At 66.0% G+C, this 21,024-nt stretch overlaps 2 protein-coding genes across 5 annotated transcripts in view; both read right to left on the reverse strand.

The window, feature by feature from the left end:
- Positions 1–791: 791 nt before the first annotated feature.
- LOC139826226 (uncharacterized) lies at positions 792–5,189 on the reverse strand. The gene is made up of 3 exons (XM_071801334.1): positions 5,131–5,189; positions 1,960–3,651; positions 792–954 (listed from the first exon to the last, which is right to left on the reverse strand). Exons 2-3 carry the CDS (start codon positions 3,624–3,626, stop codon positions 792–794), a joined length of 1,830 nt encoding a protein of 609 aa, XP_071657435.1. The 5' UTR covers positions 3,627–3,651; positions 5,131–5,189.
- A 1,227-nt stretch (positions 5,190–6,416) lies between these two features.
- LOC136114196 (myosin regulatory light chain 11) overlaps positions 6,417–21,024 on the reverse strand; it is a 111,132-nt gene continuing 96,524 nt past the window's right edge. The window contains exons 2-8 of one of the 4 annotated variants that reach the window (XR_011736201.1): positions 15,171–15,261; positions 13,632–13,707; positions 12,607–12,711; positions 11,507–11,585; positions 10,461–10,509; positions 8,180–8,639; positions 6,417–7,931 (exon numbers count right to left, since the gene is read on the reverse strand). Coding sequence is in view for 1 of the 4 variants with exons in the window: in XM_071801318.1 (XP_071657419.1) it covers positions 8,535–8,639; positions 10,461–10,509; positions 11,507–11,585; positions 12,607–12,711; positions 13,632–13,707; positions 15,171–15,261 (505 nt within the window). In the remaining 3 variants the exon portion in view is untranslated. Of the gene's footprint in view, positions 7,932–7,996; positions 8,640–10,460; positions 10,510–11,506; positions 11,586–12,606; positions 12,712–13,631; positions 13,708–15,170; positions 15,262–21,024 lie in introns of those variants that run through there. The other 3 variants (XR_011736202.1, XR_011736203.1, XM_071801318.1) reach the window with 3 other exon arrangements.

The following is a 21,024-nucleotide window of genomic DNA, read 5'->3' on the forward strand; positions in this document are numbered from 1 at the left end:
ATATGGCCGACAACATGGGCGGCAATATGGCGGACAATATGGCTGACAACATGGCTGACAATATGGCCGCCGGAGGTGCCAATATGGCCGCCAGACAAACCAATATGGCCGCCAGACAAACCAATATGGCCGCCGGGAGGACCAATATGGCTGCCGGCAGAACCAATATGGCCGCCGGGAGAACCAATATGGCCGCCAGACAAACCAATATGGCCGCCGGATGTTCCAATATGGCCGCCGGCCGTGCCGTACGCAACCCAGAAGGTGAATCCAATATGGCCGCCAGGCCCCACCCCTCCCGGCAATCCAAGATGGCCGCTGGGCGTGGCCGGGCGTGGCTGGGGGCGGGACTGGCGGCCATGTTGGCGCTGGGGGAGGGGCTGGTGCTGTGGGCGGTGCTTTGGCGGCAGCTTCCGGCCGTCTCGGCCGCTCCCATTGGCTGCCCCCGAGGCCCCGCCCCCTGCCCCGCCCTCACCTGCGTCCTCCCCGCCCGGGGGGACAAGATGGCCGCCCTGGTGGGCGTGGCCGCCTCGGCCGCCCTATCGCTGCTGGTGGGCGTGGCCACCGCCGTCATGGCCGCCTGGCGCGCCCTGAGGGGGCGGGGCCTGCCTAGGGCGGCCATCTTGGAAAGGGGCGCGTGACCCCCTTGGGGCCTGGCGGCCATCTTGGGGGCTCGGCGGCCATCTTGGATTGGCGACCATCTTGGATCGGCGCCCATCTTGGATCGGTGGCCATCTTGGATCGGCGTCCATCTTGGACCGGCGGCCATCTTGGATTGGTGGCCATCTTGGTCAGCGGCCATCTTGGATTGGCGGCCATTTTGGATCGGCGGCCATCTTGGATCGGTGGCCATCTTGGATCGGCGGCCATCTTGGATCGGCGGCCATCTTGGATCGACGGCCATCTTGGATCGGCGGCCATCTTGGACCGGCGGCCATCTTGGTCGGCGGCCATCTTGGAACACAACGCATCGCTGCCGGGCGGCCATCTTGGCTTCCCCCCCCTCCCCGGGCGCCATTTTGGGGGGGAATTGAACCCATTTTGGTGCCATTTCCCGCCCAATAAACCCCAATTACGTTTTAATTAAACATTTGAAGCTTAATTAAGCGTTTGTTGGGTTTTTATTCATTAAATATCTTATCCACAAAGTTAGAAAATATAATCAGAAATATCACAGGAAATGGGCCCGAACTCCTGGGTCCCCCCCGAACTCCTGGGTCCCCCCCGAACTCCTGGGTCCCTCCCCGAACTCCTGGGTCCCCCCCCCGAACTCCTGGGTCCCTCCCGCACTCCTGGGTCCCCCCCGAACTCCTGGGTCCCTCCCCGAACTCCTGGGTCCCCCCCGAACTCCTGGGTCCCCCCCCGAACTCCTGGGTCCCTCTTCCCACCCCAGGAAGTTATTTGGGGTCAAGGGGAGGTTGACCCCTCCCGAACTCCTGGGTCCCCCCCCCGAACTCCTGGGTCCCCCCCCGAACTCCTGGGTCCCTCCCGAACTCCTGAGTCCCCCCCCGAACTCCTGGGTCCCTCCCGAACTCCTGGGTCCCTCCCCCGAACTCCTGGGTCCCCCCCGAACTCCTGGGTCCCTCCCCGAACTCCTGGGTCCCTCCCGAACTCCTGGGTCCCTCTTCCCACCCCAGGAAGTTATTTGGGGTCAAGGGGAGGTTGACCCCTCCCGAACTCCTGGGTCCCCCTCCCGAACTCCTGGGTCCCTCCCGAACTCCTGGGTCCCCTCCCGAACTCCTGGGTCCCTCCCGAACTCCTGGGTCCCTCCCGAACTCCTGGGTCTCCCTCCCGAACTCCTGGGTCCCTCCCCCGAACTCCTGGGTCCCCCTCCCGAACTCCTGGGTCCCCCTCCCGAACTCCTGGGTCCCTCCCGAACTCCTGGGTCCCTCCCGAACTCCTGGGTCCCTCCCGAACTCCTGGGTCTCCCTCCCGAACTCCTGGGTCCCTCCCCCGAACTCCTGGGTCCCCTCCCGAACTCCTGGGTCCCCCTCCCGAACTCCTGGGTCCCTCCCCCGAACTCCTGGGTCCCCATTGACCCCCAGCTCCTCCATGGCCACCTCATGGGTGCGAAAGGTGCCCAGGGTGGGTTCCTCTTGCCCGGTGGCCACCGTGGCCACCAAGGCTTGGGCCCCGCCCCCCCCGGCCCTCCCATCATCCTCTGGGAGCCTCACGGGCCCGGCCCAGGGCTCCAAGGACCCCGAGCGGCGGCGCCGGCGCCGGGCAACCAAGATGGCCGCCAACATGGCCACCAAGATGGCCGCCGTGGCCACCACCGGCAACGGCCACCACCATAGGGCCACCTGGGGATGGGACGGGGCCACCGGGGGTGGGTGGTGGCCAACGGTGGCCAATGGGGCCTCTTGGTGGCCAATGGTGGCCGTTGAAGACTCCCGGTGGCCAATGGTGGCCATTGAGGACGATTGGTGGCCAATGGTGGCCATTGAGGACGATTGGTGGCCAATGGTGGCCGTTGAAGCCTCTTGGTGGCCAATGGTTGGTCCCGAAGACGGTTGGTGGCCAATGGTGGCCGTCGAAGCTGGTTGGTGGCCAATGGTGGCCAATGGGGCTTCTTGGTGGCCAATGGTGGCCGTTGAGGCCTCTTGGTGGCCAATGGTTGGTTCTGAAGATGGTTGGTGGCCAATGGTGGCCAATGGGGTCTCTTGGTGGCCAATGGTGGCCAATGGGGACCCGTCGGTGGCTTCGGTGGCCAATGGGGCTTCTTGGTGGCCAATGGTGGCCAATGGGGCTTCTTGGTGACTCTTGGTGGCCAATGGGATCTCTTGATGGCCAACGGTGGCCAATGGGGCTTCTTCGTGACTCATGGTGGCCAATGGGGCCTCTTGATGACCAATGGTGGCCAATGAGGACCCATCGGTGGCCAATGGGGACTCTTGGTGGCCCTTGGTGGCCAATGGGGCTTCTTGATGACCAATGGTGGCCAATGAGGACCCATCGGTGGCCAATGGGGCTTCTTGGTGGCCCTTGGTGGCCAATGGGGCTTCTTGATGACCAATGGTGGCCAATGAGGACCCATCGGTGGCCAATGGGGACTCTTGATGGCCAATGGTGGCCAATGGGGCTTCTTGATGACCAATGGTGGCCAATGAAGGCTCATCAGCAGCCAATGGGGCCTCTTGGTGACCCATGGTGGCCAATGGGGCTTCTTGGTGGCCAATGGTGGCCAATGGGGCTTCTTGATGACCAATGGTGGCCAATGAGGACCCATCGGTGGCCAATGGGGCCTCTTGATGGCCAATGGTGGCCAATGGGGCTTCTTGATGACCAATGGTGGCCAATGAAGGCTCATCAGCAGCCAATGGGGCCTCTTGGTGACCCATGGTGGCCAATGGGGCTTCTTGATGACCAATGGTGGCCAATGGGGCTTCTTGGTGGCCAATGGTGGCCAATGGAGCTTCTTGATGACCAATGGTGGCCAATGAGGACCCATCGGTGGCCAATGGGGACTCTTGGTGGCCAATGGTGGCCGATGGGGGCCCATTGGTGGCCTCGGTGGCCAATGGGGACCCAGTGGTGGCCCCCATGGGGGGATCTATGGGGCAGAGGCCGGTGAGCAGCAGCACACAGAGGGCGGGGGCCGCGCGCGCCGTGGGGCGGCCCCACATGGCCGTGGGGCGCGGGGGGCGGGACCTGTGGGGACACAATGGGGCGACCCACACATGGCACCCACGGGACCCACAAGTCCATCCTGGGACCCCCAAGTCCCCATAGCACCCATGGGACCCCCAAGTCCCCATAGCACCCATGGGACCCCCCAAGTCCCTCTTGAGATCCCCAAATCCCCCCAGCACCCATGGGTGCCCCATAACCCCCTTGGGACCCACAAGTCCCTCTTGGGCCCCACAGCACCCATGGGACCCCCAAGTCCCTCCTGGGACCCCCAAATGCCCACAGGACCCTTGGGTGCCCCATAACCCCCAAGGGACCCCCAAGTCCCCCCTGAGCCCCCCAAGTCCCCCCAGCACCCATGGGTGCCCCATAACCCCCATGGGCCCCACAGCACCCATGGGACCCCCAAGTACATCCTGGGCCCCCCAAGTCCCCATAGCACCCATGGGTGCCCCATAACCCCCATGGCTGCCCCACAGCACCCATGGGACCCCCAAGTCCATCTTGGGACCCCCAAGTCCCCATAACTCCCATGGACCCCCAAGTCGTTCTTGGGCCCCACAGCACCCATGGGCGCCCCATAACCCCCATGGGACCCCCAAGTCCCTCCTGAGCCCCCCAAGTCCCCATAACTCCCATGGGTGCTCCATAACCCCCATGGCTGCCCCAAGGCACCCATAGGACCCCCAAGTTCATCTTGGGACCCCCAAGACCCCCATGAGACCCCAAGTCCCCCCAGCACCCATGGGTGCCCCATAACCCCCATGGGCCCCACAGCACCCACGGGACCCCCAAGTCCCTTCTGAGCCCCCCAAGTCCCCATAACCCCCATGGGACCCCCCCAAGTCCCCACAGCACCTATGGGACCCCCATGGGACCCCCAAGTGCCCTAAACACCCATGGGTGCCCCATAACCCACACGGCTGCCCCATAGCACCCATGGGACCCCCAAGTCCATCTTGGGACCCACAGCACCCTCGGGTGCCCCATAACCCCCATGGGACCCCCAAGTCCCCCCAGCACCCATGGGACCCCCAAGTCCATCCTGGGCCCCCCAAGTCCCCATAGCACCCATGGGTGCCCCATAACCCCCATGGGCCCCACAGCACCCACGGGACCCCCAAGTCCCTTCTGAGCCCCCCAAGTCCCCATAACCCCCATGGGACCCCCAAGTCCCCCCAGCACCTATGGGACCCCCATGGGACCCCCAAGTCCCCCCAGCACCCATGGGACCCCCAAGTCCCTCCTGAGCCCCCCAAGTCCCCACAGCACCCATGGGACCCCCCAAGTCCCTCTTGGGACCCCCAAGTCCCCACAGCACCCATGGGCCCCATAGCACCCCATGGGCCCCACAGCACCCATGGGTGCCCCATAACCCCCATGGGCCCCACAGCACCCACGGGACCCCCAAGTCCCTCCTGAGCCCCCCAAGTCCCCCCCAGCACCCATGGGCCCCATAGCACCCATGGGTGCCCCATAACCCCCTATGGGTCCCGGTACCTGTGGGGCCGCGGCCGTTGGCGCGGGAACCGGGACAGGAAGTGGCGAGTGGGGCAGGAAACCCCGCCCCCCCCGCCCCTCCCCCCCCCCGCCCCACATCCGGGAGCCAAGCGGGGCCAACATGGCGGCTCAATCAGCCCCATAGATGTGGGGCAGCCCCATAGATGTGGGGAGACCCCCATTGGTTGCAATCAGCCCCATAGATGTGGGGCGGACCCATAGATGTGGGGAGACCCCATTGGTTGCAATGAGCCCCATAGATGTGGGGCGGACCCATAGATGTGGGGAGACCCCATTGGTTGCAATGAGCCCCATAGATGTGGGGCGGACCCATAGATGTGGGGCGGCCCCATTGGTTGCAATGAGCCCCATAGATGTGGGGCGGACCCATAGATGTGGGGCGGCCCCATTGGTTGCAATGAGCCCCATAGATGTGGGGTGGCCCCATAGATGTGGGGTGACCCCCATTGGTTTCAATGAGCCCCATAGATGTGGGGAGACCCCATTGGTTGCAATGAGCCCCATAGATCTGGGGAGACCCCATAGTTGCGGGGTGGCCCCATTGATTTCAATGAGCCCCATAGATGTGGGGAGACCCCATTGGTTGCAATGAGCCCCATAGATCTGGGGAGACCCCATAGTTGCGGGGTGGCCCCATTGATTTCAATGAGCCCCATAGATGTGGGGAGACCCCATTGGTTGCAATGAGCCCCATAGATGTGGGGCGGACCCATAAATGTGGGGAGACCCCATTGTTTGCAATGAGCCCCATAGATGTGGGGCGGACCCATAGATGTGGGGCGGCCCCATTGGTTGCAATGAGCCCCATAGATGTGGGGCGGACCCATAGATGTGGGGCGGCCCCATTGGTTTCAATGAGCCCCATAGATGTGGGGAGACCCCATTGGTTGCAATGAGCCCCATAGATCTGGGGAGACCCCATAGATGTGGGGTGGCCCCATTGATTTCAATGAGCCCCATAGATGTGGGGAGACCCCATTGCTTTCAATGCACCCCATAGATATGGGGCGGCCCCATTGATTTCGATGAGCCCCATAGATCTGGGGAGACCCCATTGATTCCAATGCGCCCCATAGATCTGGGGAGACCCCATTGGTTTCAAGGCGCCCCATAGATTTGGGGACTTATGGGTCCGGGTCCAACTTATGGGTCCAGACCCAGAGGGAAGGGGACAAGGGGGGGACCCCAAACCCCCCACCGGACGCCTGGGTCCCCCCCCAAGAAGGGACCCAGGCGTCCGGGACCCCAAAATCCAAGCCACCAAATGCAAAACCCAGACGCTTTATTCCCCCAAATGAAGGCGTTTTTGGGGGGGGACACAGAAATTTGGGGGACCCAGGAGTTCGGGGGGGACCCAGGAGTCCGGGGAGGGACCCAGGAGTTCGGGGGGACCCAGGAGTTCGGGGGGGGACCCAGGAGTTCGGGGGGACCCAGGAGTTCGGGGGGGGACCCAGGAGTTCGGGGCGGGGAGACTGGGACACAATGGGGGGTCCTGGGTAGACCTGGTGGCCCTGGGGGGCTCCTGGGTAGACCTGGTGGCCCTGGGGAGACCCCGAGATTTTGGGGGGTTCCTTGGGGTTTAGGGGGGTCCCCTGGATTATGGGGGGATCCAAGGGCTTAGGGGGGTCCCCAAGATCTTGGGGGGACCCAGGAGTTCGGGGGGAAGGGGAGAAATAGGACATGGAAGCCAATGGGGGGACCTGGGTAGTCCTGGTGGCCCTGGGAGGCTCCCGGGTAGACCTGGTGGCCCTGGGGGGACCCCGAGATTTTGGGGGGTTCCTTGGGGTTTAGGGGGGGTCCCCTGGATTTTGGGGGGACCCAAGGGCTTAGGGGGGTCCCCAGGGTCCCCAAGATTTTGGGGGGACCCAGGAGTTCGGGGGGGAATGGAGAAATAGGGCATAGAAACCAATGGGGGGACCTGGGTAGACCTGGTGGCCCTGGGAGGCTCCTGGGTAGACCTGGTGGCCCTGGGGGGACCCCGAGATTTTGGGGGGTTCCCTGGGGTTTTTGGGGGTCCCCTGGATTATGGGGGGACCCGAGGGCTTAGGGGGGTCCCCAGGGTCCCCAAGATTTTGGGGGGACCCAGGAGTTCGGGGGGAAATGGAGAAATAGGGCATAGAAACCAATGGGGGGTCCTGGGTAGACCTGGTGGCCCTGGGAGGCTCCTGGGTAGACCTGGTGGCCCTGGGGGGACCCCGAGATTTTGGGGGGTTCCTTGGGGTTTGGGGACGTCCCCTGGATTTTGGGGGGACCCAAGGGCTTAGGGGAGTCCCCAAGATCTTGGGGGGACCCAGGAGTTCGGGGGGAAGGGGAGAAATAGGACATGGAAGCCAATGGGGGGTCCTGGGTAGACCTGGTGGCCCTGGGAGGCTCCTGGGTAGACCTGGTGGCCCTGGGGGGACCCCGAGATTTTGGGGGGTTCCTTGGGGTTTGGGGGGGGGTCCCCTGGATTATGGGGGGACCCAAGGGCTTAGGGGGGTCCCCAGGGTCCCCAAGATTTTGGGGGGACCCAGGAGTTCGGGGGGGAATGGAGAAAGAGGGCATAGAAACCAATGGGGGGTCCTGGGTAGACCTGGTGGCCCTGGGAAGCTCCTGGGTAGACCTGGTGGCCCTGGGGGGACCCCGAGATTTTGGGGGGTTCCCTGGGGTTTAGGGGGGTCCCCTGGATTATGGGGGGACCCAAGGGCTTAGGGGAGTCCCCAAGATCTTGGGGGGACCCAGAAGTTCGGGGGGAAGGGGAGAAATAGGACATGGAAGCCAATGGGGGGTCCTGGGTAGACCTGGTGGCCCTGGGAGGCTCCTGGGTAGACCTGGTGGCCCTGGGGGGACCCCGGGGTTTTGGGGGGGTTCCCTGGGGTTTAGGGGGGTCCCCTGGATTATGGGGGGACCCGAGGGCTTAGGGGGGTCCCCAGGGTCCCCAAGATTTTGGGGGGACCCAGGAGTTCGGGGGGAAATGGAGAAATAGGGCATAGAAACCAATGGGGGGTCCTGGGTAGACCTGGTGGCCCTGGGAGGCTCCTGGGTAGACCTGGTGGCCCTGGGGAGACCCCGAGATTTTGGGGGGTTCCCTGGGGTTTGGGGGGGTCCCCTGGATTATGGGGGGACCCAAGGGCTTAGGGGGTCCCCAAGATTTTGGGGGGACCCAGGAATTCGGGGGGAAGGGGAGAAATAGGGCATAGAAACCAATGGGGGGACCTGGGTAGACCTGGTGGCCCTGGGAGGCTCCTGGGTAGACCTGGTGGCCCTGGGAGGTCCTGGGTAGACCTGGTGGCCCTGGGGGGACCCCGGGGTTTTGGGGGGGGTTCCCTGGGGTTTAGGGGGGTCCCCTGGATTTTGGGGGGTCCCAGGAGGGACCCAGGCGTCCGGGGGGTTTTGGGGTGCCCTCATTCTCCCTCTTTGTCCTCGCCATGCGTTATCACGTAGCAGATGTTCTTGTAATCCACGTTGCCGGCCACGTCGGGGGGAAACGCCGCCCACATGTTCTTGATCTGGGGGGGGGGACACCCCAAAATTGGTCAGTGGGGGACCCCAAAATACAAGGGGGGGGGTGCAATGTAGCATGGGGGGGATTTGGGGGGGATTTGGGGGGGATTGGGGGGGATTTGGGGGGATTAGGGGGGGATTTGGGGGGTCAGCAAAGGGGGTTTGGGGGGAGCAGTGAGGGGGTATAGGGGGGGTTTTGGGGTCTCTATGGGGGGGTTTGGGGTCCCCATGGGGGGTTGGGGTCCCCAAGGGGGGTTTGGGGTCCCAAGGGGGGGTCCCAAGGGGGTTTGGGGTCCCTATGGGCAGTTTGGGGTCCGCATGGGGGGTTTGGGGTCCTCATGGGGGGTTTGGGGTCCCAAGGGGGGGTCCCAAGGGGGTTTGGGGTCCCTATGGGCAGTTTGGGGTCCCAAGGGGGTTTGGGGTCCGCATGGGGGGTTGGGGTCCCCAAGGGGGTTTGGGGTCCCAAGGGGGGTCCCAAGGGGGTTTGGGGTCCTCATGGGGGGTTTGGGGTCCCCATGGGGGTTTGGGGTCCCCAGGGGGTTTGGGGTCCCCAAGGGGGTTTGGGGTCCTCATGGGGGGTTTGGGGTCCCATGGGGGGTTTGGGGTCCCCATGGGGGGTTTGGGGTCCCAAGGGGGGTTTGGGGTCCCCAAGGGGGTTTTGGGGTCCCCATGGGGGTTTGGGGTCCCCAGGGGGTTTGGGGTCCCCATGGGGGTTTGGGGTCCCCAGGGGGTTTGGGGTCCCAAGGGGGGTTTGGGGTCCCAAGGGGGTTTTGGGGTCCCCAAGGGGGTTTTGGGGTCCCCATGGGGGTTTGGGGTCCCCAGGGGGTTTGGGGTCCCAAGGGGGTTTGGGGTCCTCATGGGGGTTTGGGGTCCCCAAGGGGGTTTTGGGGTCCCCAAGGGGGTTTTGGGGTCCCCATGGGGGTTTGGGGTCCCCAGGGGGTTTGGGGTCCCAAGGGGGTTTGGGGTCCCCATGGGGGTTTGGGGTCCCAAGGGGGTTTGGGGTCCCCATGGGGGGTTTGGGGTCCTCATGGGGGGTTTGGGGTCCTCATGGGGGTTTGGGGTCCCCAAGGGGGTTTGGGGTCCCAAGGGGGGTCCCAAGGGGGTTTGGGGTCCCCATGGGGGTTTGGGGTCCTCATTGGGGGTTTGGGGTCCCCATGGGGGGTTTGGGGTCCTCATGGGGGGTTTGGGGTCCCAAGGGGGTTTGGGGTCCCAAGGGGGTTTTGGGGTCCCCATGGGGGTTTGGGGTCCTCATTGGGGGTTTGGGGTCCCCATGGGGGGTTTGGGGTCCCCAAGGGGGTTTGGGGTCCCAAGGGGGTTTGGGGTCCCCAAGGGGAGTTTGGGGTCCCCATGGGGGGTTTGGGGTCCTCATTGGGGGTTTGGGGTCCCCAAGGGGAGTTTGGGGTCCCAAGGGGGGTTTGGGGTCCCAAGGGGGTTTGGGGTCCCAAGGGGGTTTTGGGGTCCCCATGGGGGTTTGGGGTCCTCATGGGGGGTTTGGGGTCCCAAGGGGGTTTGGGGTCCCAAGGGGGTTTTGGGGTCCCCATGGGGGGTTTGGGGTCCCCATGGGGGTTTGGGGTCCTCATGGGGGGTTTGGGGTCCCAAGGGGGTTTGGGGTCCCCATGGGGGTTTGGGGTCCCCATGGGGGGTTTGGGGTCCCATGGGGGTTTGGGGTCCTCATGGGGGGTTTGGGGTCCCAAGGGGGTTTGGGGTCCCCATGGGGGTTTTGGGGGGTTCTGGGGGTTTTGGGGGTGGTTTTGGGGGGTTTTGGGGGGTCCCGGGGGGGTTTGGGGCTGATTTTGGGGTGATTTGGGGGGTTTTGGGGCTCTCACCTCCTCGGGGGTGAAGCGGTCGCACTGGGTGGTCAGGAGCTCCTCAAGGCTGGGGGGGCACAGTGACCCCAATGTCCCCATTGACCCCCACTGGCCCCCATTGGCCCCCATTGGCCTCCATTGACCCCCACTGGCCCCCATTGGCCCCCGTTGGCCCCCCATTGTCCTCATTGGCCCCCATTGGCCCCCATTGGCCCCCCATTATCCCCATTGTCACCCCATCGGTCCCATTGCCCCCCATTGTCCCCCCATTGGCCCCATTGGCCCCCACTGGCCCCCATTGGCCCCCATTGGCCCCCATTGTCACCCATTGTCCCCATTGTCCTCATTGGCCCCCATTGGCCCCCACTGGCCCCCATTGGCCCCCGTTGGCCCCCATTGTCACCCATTATCCCCATTGGCCCCCCATTGGCCCCATTGGCCCCCACTGGCCTCCATTGACCCCCATTGGCCCCCATTGGCACCATTGTCACCCATTGGCCCCATTGTCACCCATTGTCCCCATTGGTCCCCATTGGCCCCATTGTCACCCATTGTCCCCATTGTCCCCCCATTGTCCCCCATTGGCCGCCATTGCCCCCCATTGTCCCCCCATTGCCCCCCATTGTCACCCCATTGGCCCCCATTGGCTCCCATTGACCCCCATTGGCCCCCATTGGCCCCCCATTGTCCTCACTGTCCCCCATTGTCCCCATTGTCCCCATATCCCCCAATGTCCCCATATCCCCCAACACCCCCATTGTCCCCCCATGTCCCCCATGTCCCCCATGTCCCCAATGTCCCCATATCCCCCAACACCCCCATTGTCCCCCCATGTCCCCAATGTCCCCAATGTCCCCATTCCCCCCAACACCCCCATTGTCCCCCCATGTCCCCCATGTCCCCCATGTCCCCAATGTCCCCAATGTCCCCATATCCCCCAACACCCCCATTGTCCCCCAATGTCCCCCATGTCCCCAATGTCCCCAATGTCCCCATATCCCCCAACACCCCCATTGTCCCCCCATGTCCCCCATGTCCCCCATGTCCCCAACGTCCCCACTCACAAGCTCTTCTTGATGGAGCCCTTCCCGTCGGGGTCCAGCACCTTGAACGCCCCCATGATCACGTCCTCGGGGTCCGCGCCTGCCCCACGGGGTCCCCAAGGTCAAGGTCACGGCCCCAATGTCCCCAATGTCCCCCCATGTCCCCCAATGTCCCCCCATATCCCCCAATGTCCCCCCATGTCCCCCAATGTCCCCCCATATCCCCCAATGTCCCCCCAATGTCCCCAATGTGCCCCCATGTCCCTCATTGTCCCCATATCCCCAAATGTGTCCCCATGTCCCCCCATATCCCCACATCCCCCAATGTCCCCATGTCCCCCAATATCCCCCTGTCCCCATATGTCCCATTGTCCCCATATCCCCCAATGTCCCCATTTTCCCCTCCATGTCCCCCATATCCCCCAATGTCCCCATTGCCCCCAATGTCCCCATTGTCCCCATAGTCCCCCCATATCCCCCCATGTGCCCCCATTTATCCCCCCATATCCCCCAATGTCCCCATGTCCCCCATTGTCCTCATTGCCCCCAATGTCCCCATTGCCCCCAATGTCCCCATTGTCCCCCTATGCCCCCATAACCCCCATTGCCCCCAATGTCCCATTGTCCCCATGTCCCCCAATGTCCCCATGTCCCCCCATTATCCCCATACCCCCCACATCCCCCATATCCCCCAATGTCCCCATATCCCCCCATGTCCCCCATTGCCCCCCAATGTCCCCACGTCCCCCCATTATCCCCATGTCCCCCAATGTCCCCATGTCCCCCAATGTCCCCATGTCCCCCCATTATCCCCATATCCCCCAATGTCCCCATGTCCCCCAATGTCCCCAGATCCCCCCATTATCCCCATATCCCCCAATGTCCCCATGTCCCCCCATTATCCCCATATCCCCCAATGTCCCCATTGTCCCCCAATGTCCCCAGATCCCCCCATTATCCCCATATCCCCCAATGTCCCCATTGTCCCCAATGCCCCCATTGTCCCCCTATCCCCCCATGTCCCCCCATTATCCCCCTGTCCCCCAATGTCCCCCTGTCCCCCAATGTCCCCATGTCCCCCAATGTCCCCCAATGTCCCCCAACGTCCCCAACGTCCCCACCCTTGAGCTTCTCCCCGAACATGGTGAGGAACACGGTGAAGTTGATGGGGCCGCTGGCCTCTTTGATCATGGCGTCCAGCTCCTCGTTCTTCACGTTCAGCCGGCCTATCAGAGACAGGGGGCGGGGCTTAGCGGGACACGCCCACCCCCAAACCCCGCCCCCTAGGCAATAAACCCCGCCCCTTACCATTCGGATTCCACACCCCCCCCTTGGCTCTATAGGCAATGGAATGGCCCTGGAGGCCACGCCCCCATTCACAAGCCACGCCCCCCTTTTAAACCCCCATTCCCTCCATTGGGTACCAAGGCCACGCCCCCTTTGTGCAAACCACGCCCCCTTTCCCAACCCCTATTGGCCCTGAGGCCACGCCCCCATTCTAAAGCCACGCCCCCAATCTTTAACCCCGCCTCCTTCTCCATAAGGCGCTAAGCCCCGCCCACCTTGCATAAGCGACGCCCCCCCCATTCTACCCAATTGGCTCTTGAGGCCACGCCCACATTTCCTCAAGCCACGCCCACATTTCCTCAAGCCACGCCCCTTTTCTAGACTCCGCCCCCTTCTCTATGAGGCGCTAAGCCACGCCCCCCTTTTCAATCTTCCATTTAATCCATTGGTTCTGGAAGCCACGCCCCCCCTTCAATCTCCCATTTACTCTACTGGCTGTGGAGGCCACGCCCCCTTTGCATAAGCCACGCCCCCTTTCAATATCCCATTTAATCTATTGGCTCTGGAGGCCACGCCCCCCACAAGCCCCACCCCTGCAAGCCGCTAAGCTCCGCCCCTTTGCCGCAAGCCACGCCCCCCCCCTTCCACCCCCCCAATTTACTCTATTGGCTCTGGAGGCCACGCCCACATTGCTCAGGCCACGCCCCCTCGGCAAACCCCACCCCCCCATTCATCCCTATGGCCCCATTGACCCCTCCACCCCCCACAAGGCCACACCCATGCTCACTGAGGCCACACCCTCCAAGCCACGCCCACCTCCCCAAGCCACGCCCACCTCCCCCAAGCCACGCCCCCTCACCCATGGCGGCGAAGGTCTCGCGCAGATCATCCTTATCAATGATCCCGTCCCGGTTCTGATCGATCACCGTGAACGCCTGCAGGGGGCGCGGGGGAGCATGGGCCGCAGGCCACGCCCCCCGCCCCAAGCCACGCCCCCCCGCCCCAAGCCACGCCCCCCACCCCCCCCCCAAGCCTTCAAGGAGACATTGGAGCCGGCAACAGGTGCTGGAAAGGACCCAGGCGTCCGGGGAAAGGGACCCAGGCGGCCGGGGGTTGGACCAAATAAGGGACCCAGGCGTCCGGGTGACCCCACCCCCCCCAAAAAAGGGACCCTGGAGTTCGGGGGTTGAACCAAAAAAGGACCCAGGCGTCCGGGGGGGTCTGATCAAGGGACCCAGGCGTCCGGGGAAAGGGACCCAGGCGTCCGGGGTGACCCCACCCCCCCAAAAAAGGGACCCTGGAGTTCGGGGGTTGAACCAAAAAAGGACCCAGGCGTCCGGGGTGACCCCTAAAAAGGGACCCAGGCGTCCGGGGTGACCCCACCCCCCAAAAAAGGGACCCTGGAGTTCGGGGTTGAACCAAAAAAGGACCCAGGCATCCGGGGTGACCCCTAAAAAGGGACCCAGGCGTCCGGGGGGATCTGCCCGAGGGACCCAGGCGTCCGGGGGGGTCTGCCCAAGGGACCCAGGCGTCCGGGGGGGTCTGATCAAGGGACCCAGGCGTCCGGGGGGGTCTGATCAAGGGACCCAGGCGTCCGGGCAAAGGGACCCAGGCATCCGGGGTGACCCCTAAAAAGGGACCCAGGCGTCCGGGGGGGGTCTGCCCAAGGGACCCAGGCGTCCGGGGGGGTCTGCCCGAGGGACCCAGGCGTCCGGGGGGGTCTGCCCGAGGGACCCAGGCGTCCGGGGGGGTCTGATCAAGGGACCCAGGCGTCCGGGCAAAGGGACCCAGGCATCCGGGGTGACCCCTAAAAAGGGACCCAGGCGTCCGGGGGGGGTCTGCCCAAGGGACCCAGGCGTCCGGGGGGGGGTCTGAAAAAGGGACCCAGGCGTCCGGGGGGGTCTGCCCGAGGGACCCAGGCGTCCGGGGGGGGTCTGAAAAAGGGACCCAGGCGTCCGGGGGGGTCTGCCCGAGGGACCCAGGCATCCGGGGTTGCCCCCCCATTCCCCCCAAAAGGGACCCAGGCGTCCGGGGGGGTCTGCCCGAGGGACCCAGGCGTCCGGGGGGGTCTGCCCGAGGGACCCAGGCGTCCGGGGGGGTCTGCCCGAGGGACCCAGGCGTCCGGGGGGGTCTGATCAAGGGACCCAGGCGTCCGGGCAAAGGGACCCAGGCATCCGGGGTGACCCCTAAAAAGGGACCCAGGCGTCCGGGGGGGTCTGCCCGAGGGACCCAGGCGTCCGGGGGGGTCTGATCAAGGGACCCAGGCGTCCGGGCAAAGGGACCCAGGCATCCGGGGTGACCCCTAAAAAGGGACCCAGGCGTCCGGGGGGGTCTGCCCAAGGGACCCAGGCGTCCGGGGGGGTCTGCCCGAGGGACCCAGGCGTCCGGGCGCCCCCACCTCCTTGAACTCCTGGATCTGGGTCTGGTCGAACATGGAGAAAACGTTGGAGCTGCCCTCGGCCGCTCGGCGCTTCGCCTTCTTGGGGGCCTGCGCGCAGATGGGGGGCAGGATGGGGGGTGGGTGTGGGGCAGGATGGGGGGGGATGTGGGGCAGGATGTGGGGGGGATGTGGGGGGGATGTGGGGCGGGTGTGGGGGGGTGTGGGGGGGGTGTGGGGCAGGATGGGGGGGGATGTGGGGCAGGATGGGGGGGGGTGTGGGGCTGGGTGTGGGGGGGGTGTGGGGCAGGATGTGGGGCAGGATGGGGGGCAGGATGGGGGGGATGTGGGGCAGGATGTGGGGCGGGCGTGGGGTGGGTGTGGGGCAGGATGGGGGGCGGGTGTGGGGTACAAATGGGGCAGGATGTGGGGGGGATGTGGGGCAGGATGTGGGGCAGGATGGGGGGGGGATGTGGGGGGGATGTGGGGGGGATGTGGGGCAGGATGGGGGGGGATGTGGGGGGGGATGTGGGGTACAAATGGGGTGGATGTGGGGCAGGATGGGGGGCGGGTGTGGGGCAGGATGGGGGGGGGATGTGGGGTGGGATGTGGGGGGGATGTGGGGCAGGATGGGGGGGGATGTGGGGTACAAATGGGGCAGGATGTGGGGGGGATGTGGGGCGGGTGTGGGGGGGATGTGGGGGGGATGTGGGGCAGGATGTGGGGGGGATGTGGGGCGGGTGTGGGGCGGGATGGGGGGGGATGTGGGGCGGGTGTGGGGCGGGTGTGGGGGGGATGTGGGGGGGATGTGGGGCAGGATGTGGGGGGGATGTGGGGCGGGTGTGGGGCGGGATGGGGGGGGATGTGGGGTACAAATGGGGCAGGATGTGGGGGGGATGTGGGGGGGATGTGGGGGGGATGTGGGGCGGGTGTGGGGCAGGATGTGGGGGGGATGTGGGGCAGGATGGGGGGCGGGTGTGGGGGGGATGTGGGGGGGATGTGGGGTGGGATGTGGGGCAGGATGTGGGGCAGGATGGGGGGCGGGTGTGGGGCAGGATGGGGTGGGGATGTGGGGTGGGATGTGGGGGGGATGTGGGGGGGATGTGGGGCAGGATGGGGGGGGATGTGGGGGGGATGTGGGGGGGATGTGGGGCAGGATGGGGGGGGATGTGGGGTACAAATGGGGCAGGATGTGGGGGGGATGTGGGGCGGGATTTGGGGGGAGATGTGGGGGGGATGTGGGGGGGATGTGGGGGGGATGTGGGGTACAAATAGGGTGGGATTTGGGGTACAAATGGGGCAGGTGTGGGGGGGATGTGGGGCAGGATCTGGGGGGGATGTGGGGTGGGATTTGGGGTACAAATGGGGCGGATGTGGGGTGGATTGGGGGGGATGTGGGGCAGGGATGTGGGGCAGATGGGGAGCAGGGGGTCCCTGGGGGTCCCTATGGGGTCTGGGGGGGATCTGGGGGGGATCTGGGGGTCCCTATGGGGTCTGGGGGTCCCTATGGGGTTCCCTATGGGGTCTGGGGGTCCCTATGGGGTCTGGGGGTCCCTATGGGGTCTGGGGGGTCCCTGGGGGTCCCTATGGGGTCTGGGGGTCCCTGGGGGTCCCTATGGGGTCTGGGGGTCCCTATGGGGTCAGGGGGTCCCTGGGGGTCCCTATGGGGTCTGGGGGTCCCTATGGGGTCTGGGGGTCCCTGGGGGTCTGGGGGGGATGTGGGGGTCCCTATGGGGTCTGGGGGTCCCTGGGGGTCCCTATGGGGTCTGGGGGTCCCTGGGGGTCTGGGGGGGATGTGGGGGTCCCTATGGGGTCTGGGGGTCCCTGGGGGTCCCTATGGGGTCTGGGGGTCCCTATGGGGTCTGGGGGGGATGTGGGGGTCCCTATGGGGTCTGGGGGTCCCTGGGGGTCCCTATGGGGTCTGGGGGTCCCTATGGGGTCAGGGGGTCCCTGGGGGTCCCTATGGGGTCTGGGGGTCCCTATGGGGTCTGGGGGTCCCTGGGGGTCTGGGGGGGATGTGGGGGTCCCTATGGGGTCTGGGGGTCCCTGGGGGTCCCTATGGGGTCTGGGGGTCCCTGGGGGTCTGGGGGGGATGTGGGGGTCCCTATGGGGTCTGGGGGTCCCTGGGGGTCCCTATGGGGTCTGGGGGTCCCTATGGGGTCTGGGGGGGATGTGGGGGTCCCTATGGGGTCTGGGGGTCCCTGGGGGTCCCTATGGGGTCTGGGGGTCCCTATGGGGTCTGGGGGGGATGTGGGGGTCCCTATGGGGTCTGGGGGTCCCTGGGGGTCCCTATGGGGTCAGGGGGTCCCTGGGGGTCCCTATGGGGTCTGGGGGTCCCTATGGGGTCTGGGGGTCCCTGGGGGTCCCTATGGGGTCTGGGGGGTCCCTATGGGGTTCCCTATGGGGTCTGGGGGTCCCTATGGGGTCAGGGGGTCCCTATGGGGTCTGGGGGTCCCTGGGGGTCCCTATGGGGTCAGGGGGTCCCTGGGGGTCCCTATGGGGTCTGGGGGTCCCTATGGGGTCAGGGGGTCCCTGGGGGTCCCTATGGGGTCTGGGGGTCCCTATGGGGTCAGGGGGTCCCTGGGGGTCCCTATGGGGTCTGGGGGTCCCTATGGGGTCTGGGGGTCCCTGGGGGTCTGGGGGGGATGTGGGGGTCCCTATGGGGTCTGGGGGTCCCTGGGGGTCCCTATGGGGTCTGGGGGTCCCTATGGGGTCTGGGGGGGATGTGGGGGTCCCTATGGGGTCTGGGGGTCCCTGGGGGTCCCTATGGGGTCTGGGGGTCCCTATGGGGTCTGGGGGGGATGTGGGGGTCCCTATGGGGTCTGGGGGTCCCTGGGGGTCCCTATGGGGTCTGGGGGTCCCTATGGGGTCTGGGGGGGATGTGGGGGTCCCTATGGGGTCTGGGGGTCCCTGGGGGTCCCTATGGGGTCTGGGGGTCCCTATGGGGTCTGGGGGGGATGTGGGGGTCCCTATGGGGTCTGGGGGTCCCTGGGGGTCCCTATGGGGTCTGGGGGTCCCTATGGGGTCTGGGGGGGATGTGGGGGTCCCTATGGGGTCTGGGGGTCCCTATGGGGTCTGGGGGTCCCCATGGGGTCTGGGGGGGATGTGGGGGTCCCTATGGGGTCTGGGGGTCCCTATGGGGTCTGGGGGTCCCTGGGGTTCCCTATGGGGTCTGGGGGGGATCTGGGGGTCCCTATGGGGTTTGGGGGTCCCTATGGGGTCTGGGGGTCCCTGGGGGTCCCTATGGGGTCTGGGGGTCCCTGGGGTTCCCTATGGGGTCTGGGGGTCCCTATGGGGTTCCCTATGGGGTCTGGGGGTCCCTATGGGGTTCCCTATGGGGTCTGGGGGGGATCTGGGGGATCTGAAAAGGGACCCAGGCGTCCGGGCTGCCCCCCCCCCATCCCCCCCAAAAGGGACCCAGGCGTCCGGGGGTGTCCTTCCCCAATTTGGGGTTAATTGGGGGTTAATTGGGGGTCCAGGGGGGTTAATTGGGGGTAATTGGGGGGTTAATTGAGGGTTAATTGGGGGTAATTGGGGGTAATTGGGGGGTTAATTGAGGGTTAATTGGGGGTAATTGGGGGTCCAGGGGGGTTAATTGGGGGTAATTGGGGGGTCCAGGGGGGTTAATTGGGGGTCCAGGGGGGTTAATTGGGGGTAATTGGGGGGTCCAGGGGGGTTAATCGTGGGTCCAGGGGGGTTAATTAGGAGCTAATGAGGGGTTAATTAACCGGGGTCCCCTCACCATGGCCGCTCTCGGGGTCTCTGGGGGTCCCGGCCCCTCCGGGGGTTTTAAAGCCTCTTGGCCCCGCCCCCCCCCCGGACGCCTGGGTCCCTCCCCGAATTCCTAAGAAGTTCGTCCCGAACGCCTGGGTCCCTCCCCCCCCCCCCCCCCGAATTCCTGGGGCACTGGGGCACTCCTGGGTCCCCCCCGAACTCCTGGGTCCCTGGGGCACTCCTGGGTCCCTCCCGAACTCCTGGGTCCCCCCGAACTCCTGGGTCCCTGGGGCACTCCTGGGTCCCTTGGGGTACTCCTGGGTCCCTTGGGGCACTCCTGGGTCCCTCCCTGAACTCCTGGGTCCCTCCCGAACTCCTGGGTCCCCCTGGACTCGTGGGTCCCTTGGGGCACTCCTGGGTCCCTGGGGCACTCCTGGGTCCCTGGGGCACTCCTGGGTCCCTCCGGAACTCCTGGGTCCCTGCCGAACTCCTGGGTCCCTTGGGGCACTCCTGGGTCCCCCCCTGAATTCCTGGGTCCCCCCCCGAACTCCTGGGTCCCCCCTCCCCCCTCCCCGAACTCCTGGGTCCCCCCTCCCCCCTCCCCGAACTCCTGGGTCCCCTCCAAGTGGGGGAGGGGCGGGAGAAGGCGGCAGGTGCAAGGAGGGGGGAGGGGGGGGAAGAAGGGACCCAGGCGTCCGGGAGGGGACCCAGGAGTTCGGGGGGGAGGGGACCCAGGCGTCCGAGCGCTATTTTTACCCCTTTGTCCCGATAAGGGCACCCGGGGGGACCCAGGAGTGCGGGAGGGACCCAGGAGTGCCCCAGGAACCCAGGAGTGCCCCAAGGGACCCAGGAGTGCCCCAAGGGACCCAGGAGTTCAGGGGGGGACCCAGGAGTGCGGGAGGGACCCAGGAGTGCCCCAGGGACCCAGGAGTGCCCCAAGGGACCCAGGAGTTCAGGGGGGGACCCAGGAGTGCCCCAGGGACCCAGGAGTTCAGGGGGGGACCCAGGAGTGCGGGAGGGACCCAGGAGTTCGGGGAGGGACCCAGGAGTGCCCCAAGGGACCCAGGAGTTCGGGGAGGGACCCAGGAGTCCGGGAGGGACCCAGGAGGTCGGGGAGGGACCCAGGAGTGCCCCAAGGGACCCAGGAGTTCGGGAGGGGACCCAGGAGTCCGGGAGGGGACCCAGGAGTCCGGGAGGGACCCAGGAGTCCGGGAGGGACCCAGGAGTTCCGGGAAGGACCCAGGAGTTCGGGAGGGGACCCAGGAGTCCGGGAGGGGACCCAGGAGTCCGGGAGGGACCCAGGAGTGCCCCAAGGGACCCAGGAGTTCCGGGAAGGACCCAGGAGTTCGGGAGGGGACCCAGGAGTGCCCCAAGGGACCCAGGCGTTCGGGAGGGACCCAGGAGTTCAGGAAGGGACCCAGGAGTTCGGGGAAGGACCCAGGAGTGCCCCAAGGGACCCAGGAGTTCGGGAGGGGACCCAGGAGTTCGGGGGGGAAACCAGGGGTCTGCGAGGGACCCAGGAGTTCAGGAAGGGACCCAGAAGTTCAGAGGGACCCAGGAGTTCGGGGAGGGACCCAGGAGTGCCCCAGGGACCCAGGAGTTCGGGGGAGGGACCCAGGAGTCCGGGAGGGACCCAGGAGTTCAGGAAAGGACCCAGGAGTCCAGGAGGGGACCCAGGAGTGCCCCAAAGGACCCAGGAGTTCGGGAGGGGACCCAGGAGTTCGGGAGGGACCCAGGAGTTCGGGAAAGGACCCAGGAGTTCGGGAGGGGACCCAGGAGTGCCCCAAAGGACCCAGGAGTTCGGGAGGGGACCCAGGAGTTCGGGAGGGACCCAGGAGTTCGGGAAAGGACCCAGGAGTTCGGGAGGAACCCCACATTGCCCCATTTTACACCACAATTTACCCCAACTTCCCGCCATTTTCCGCTCTGGCCCCGCCCCTTCCCGCTCCCCCACTCGCTCCCCATTGGCTCACGGCACCGCTCGCCCCGCCCACTCGCTCCCCATTGACCCCATCGCCTCGCCCCGCCCACTCGCTCCCCATTGGCTCACGGCGCCGTCCGCCCCGCCCACTCGCTCCTCATTGACCCCCATCGCCTCGCCCCGCCCACTCGCTCCCCATTGGCTCACGGCGCCGCTCGCCCCGCCCACTCGCTCCCCATT

The sequence above is a fragment of the Patagioenas fasciata genome, chromosome 37 (assembly GCF_037038585.1).
Source record: "Patagioenas fasciata isolate bPatFas1 chromosome 37, bPatFas1.hap1, whole genome shotgun sequence".
In the NCBI taxonomy this organism is placed as follows: domain Eukaryota; kingdom Metazoa; phylum Chordata; class Aves; order Columbiformes; family Columbidae; genus Patagioenas; species Patagioenas fasciata.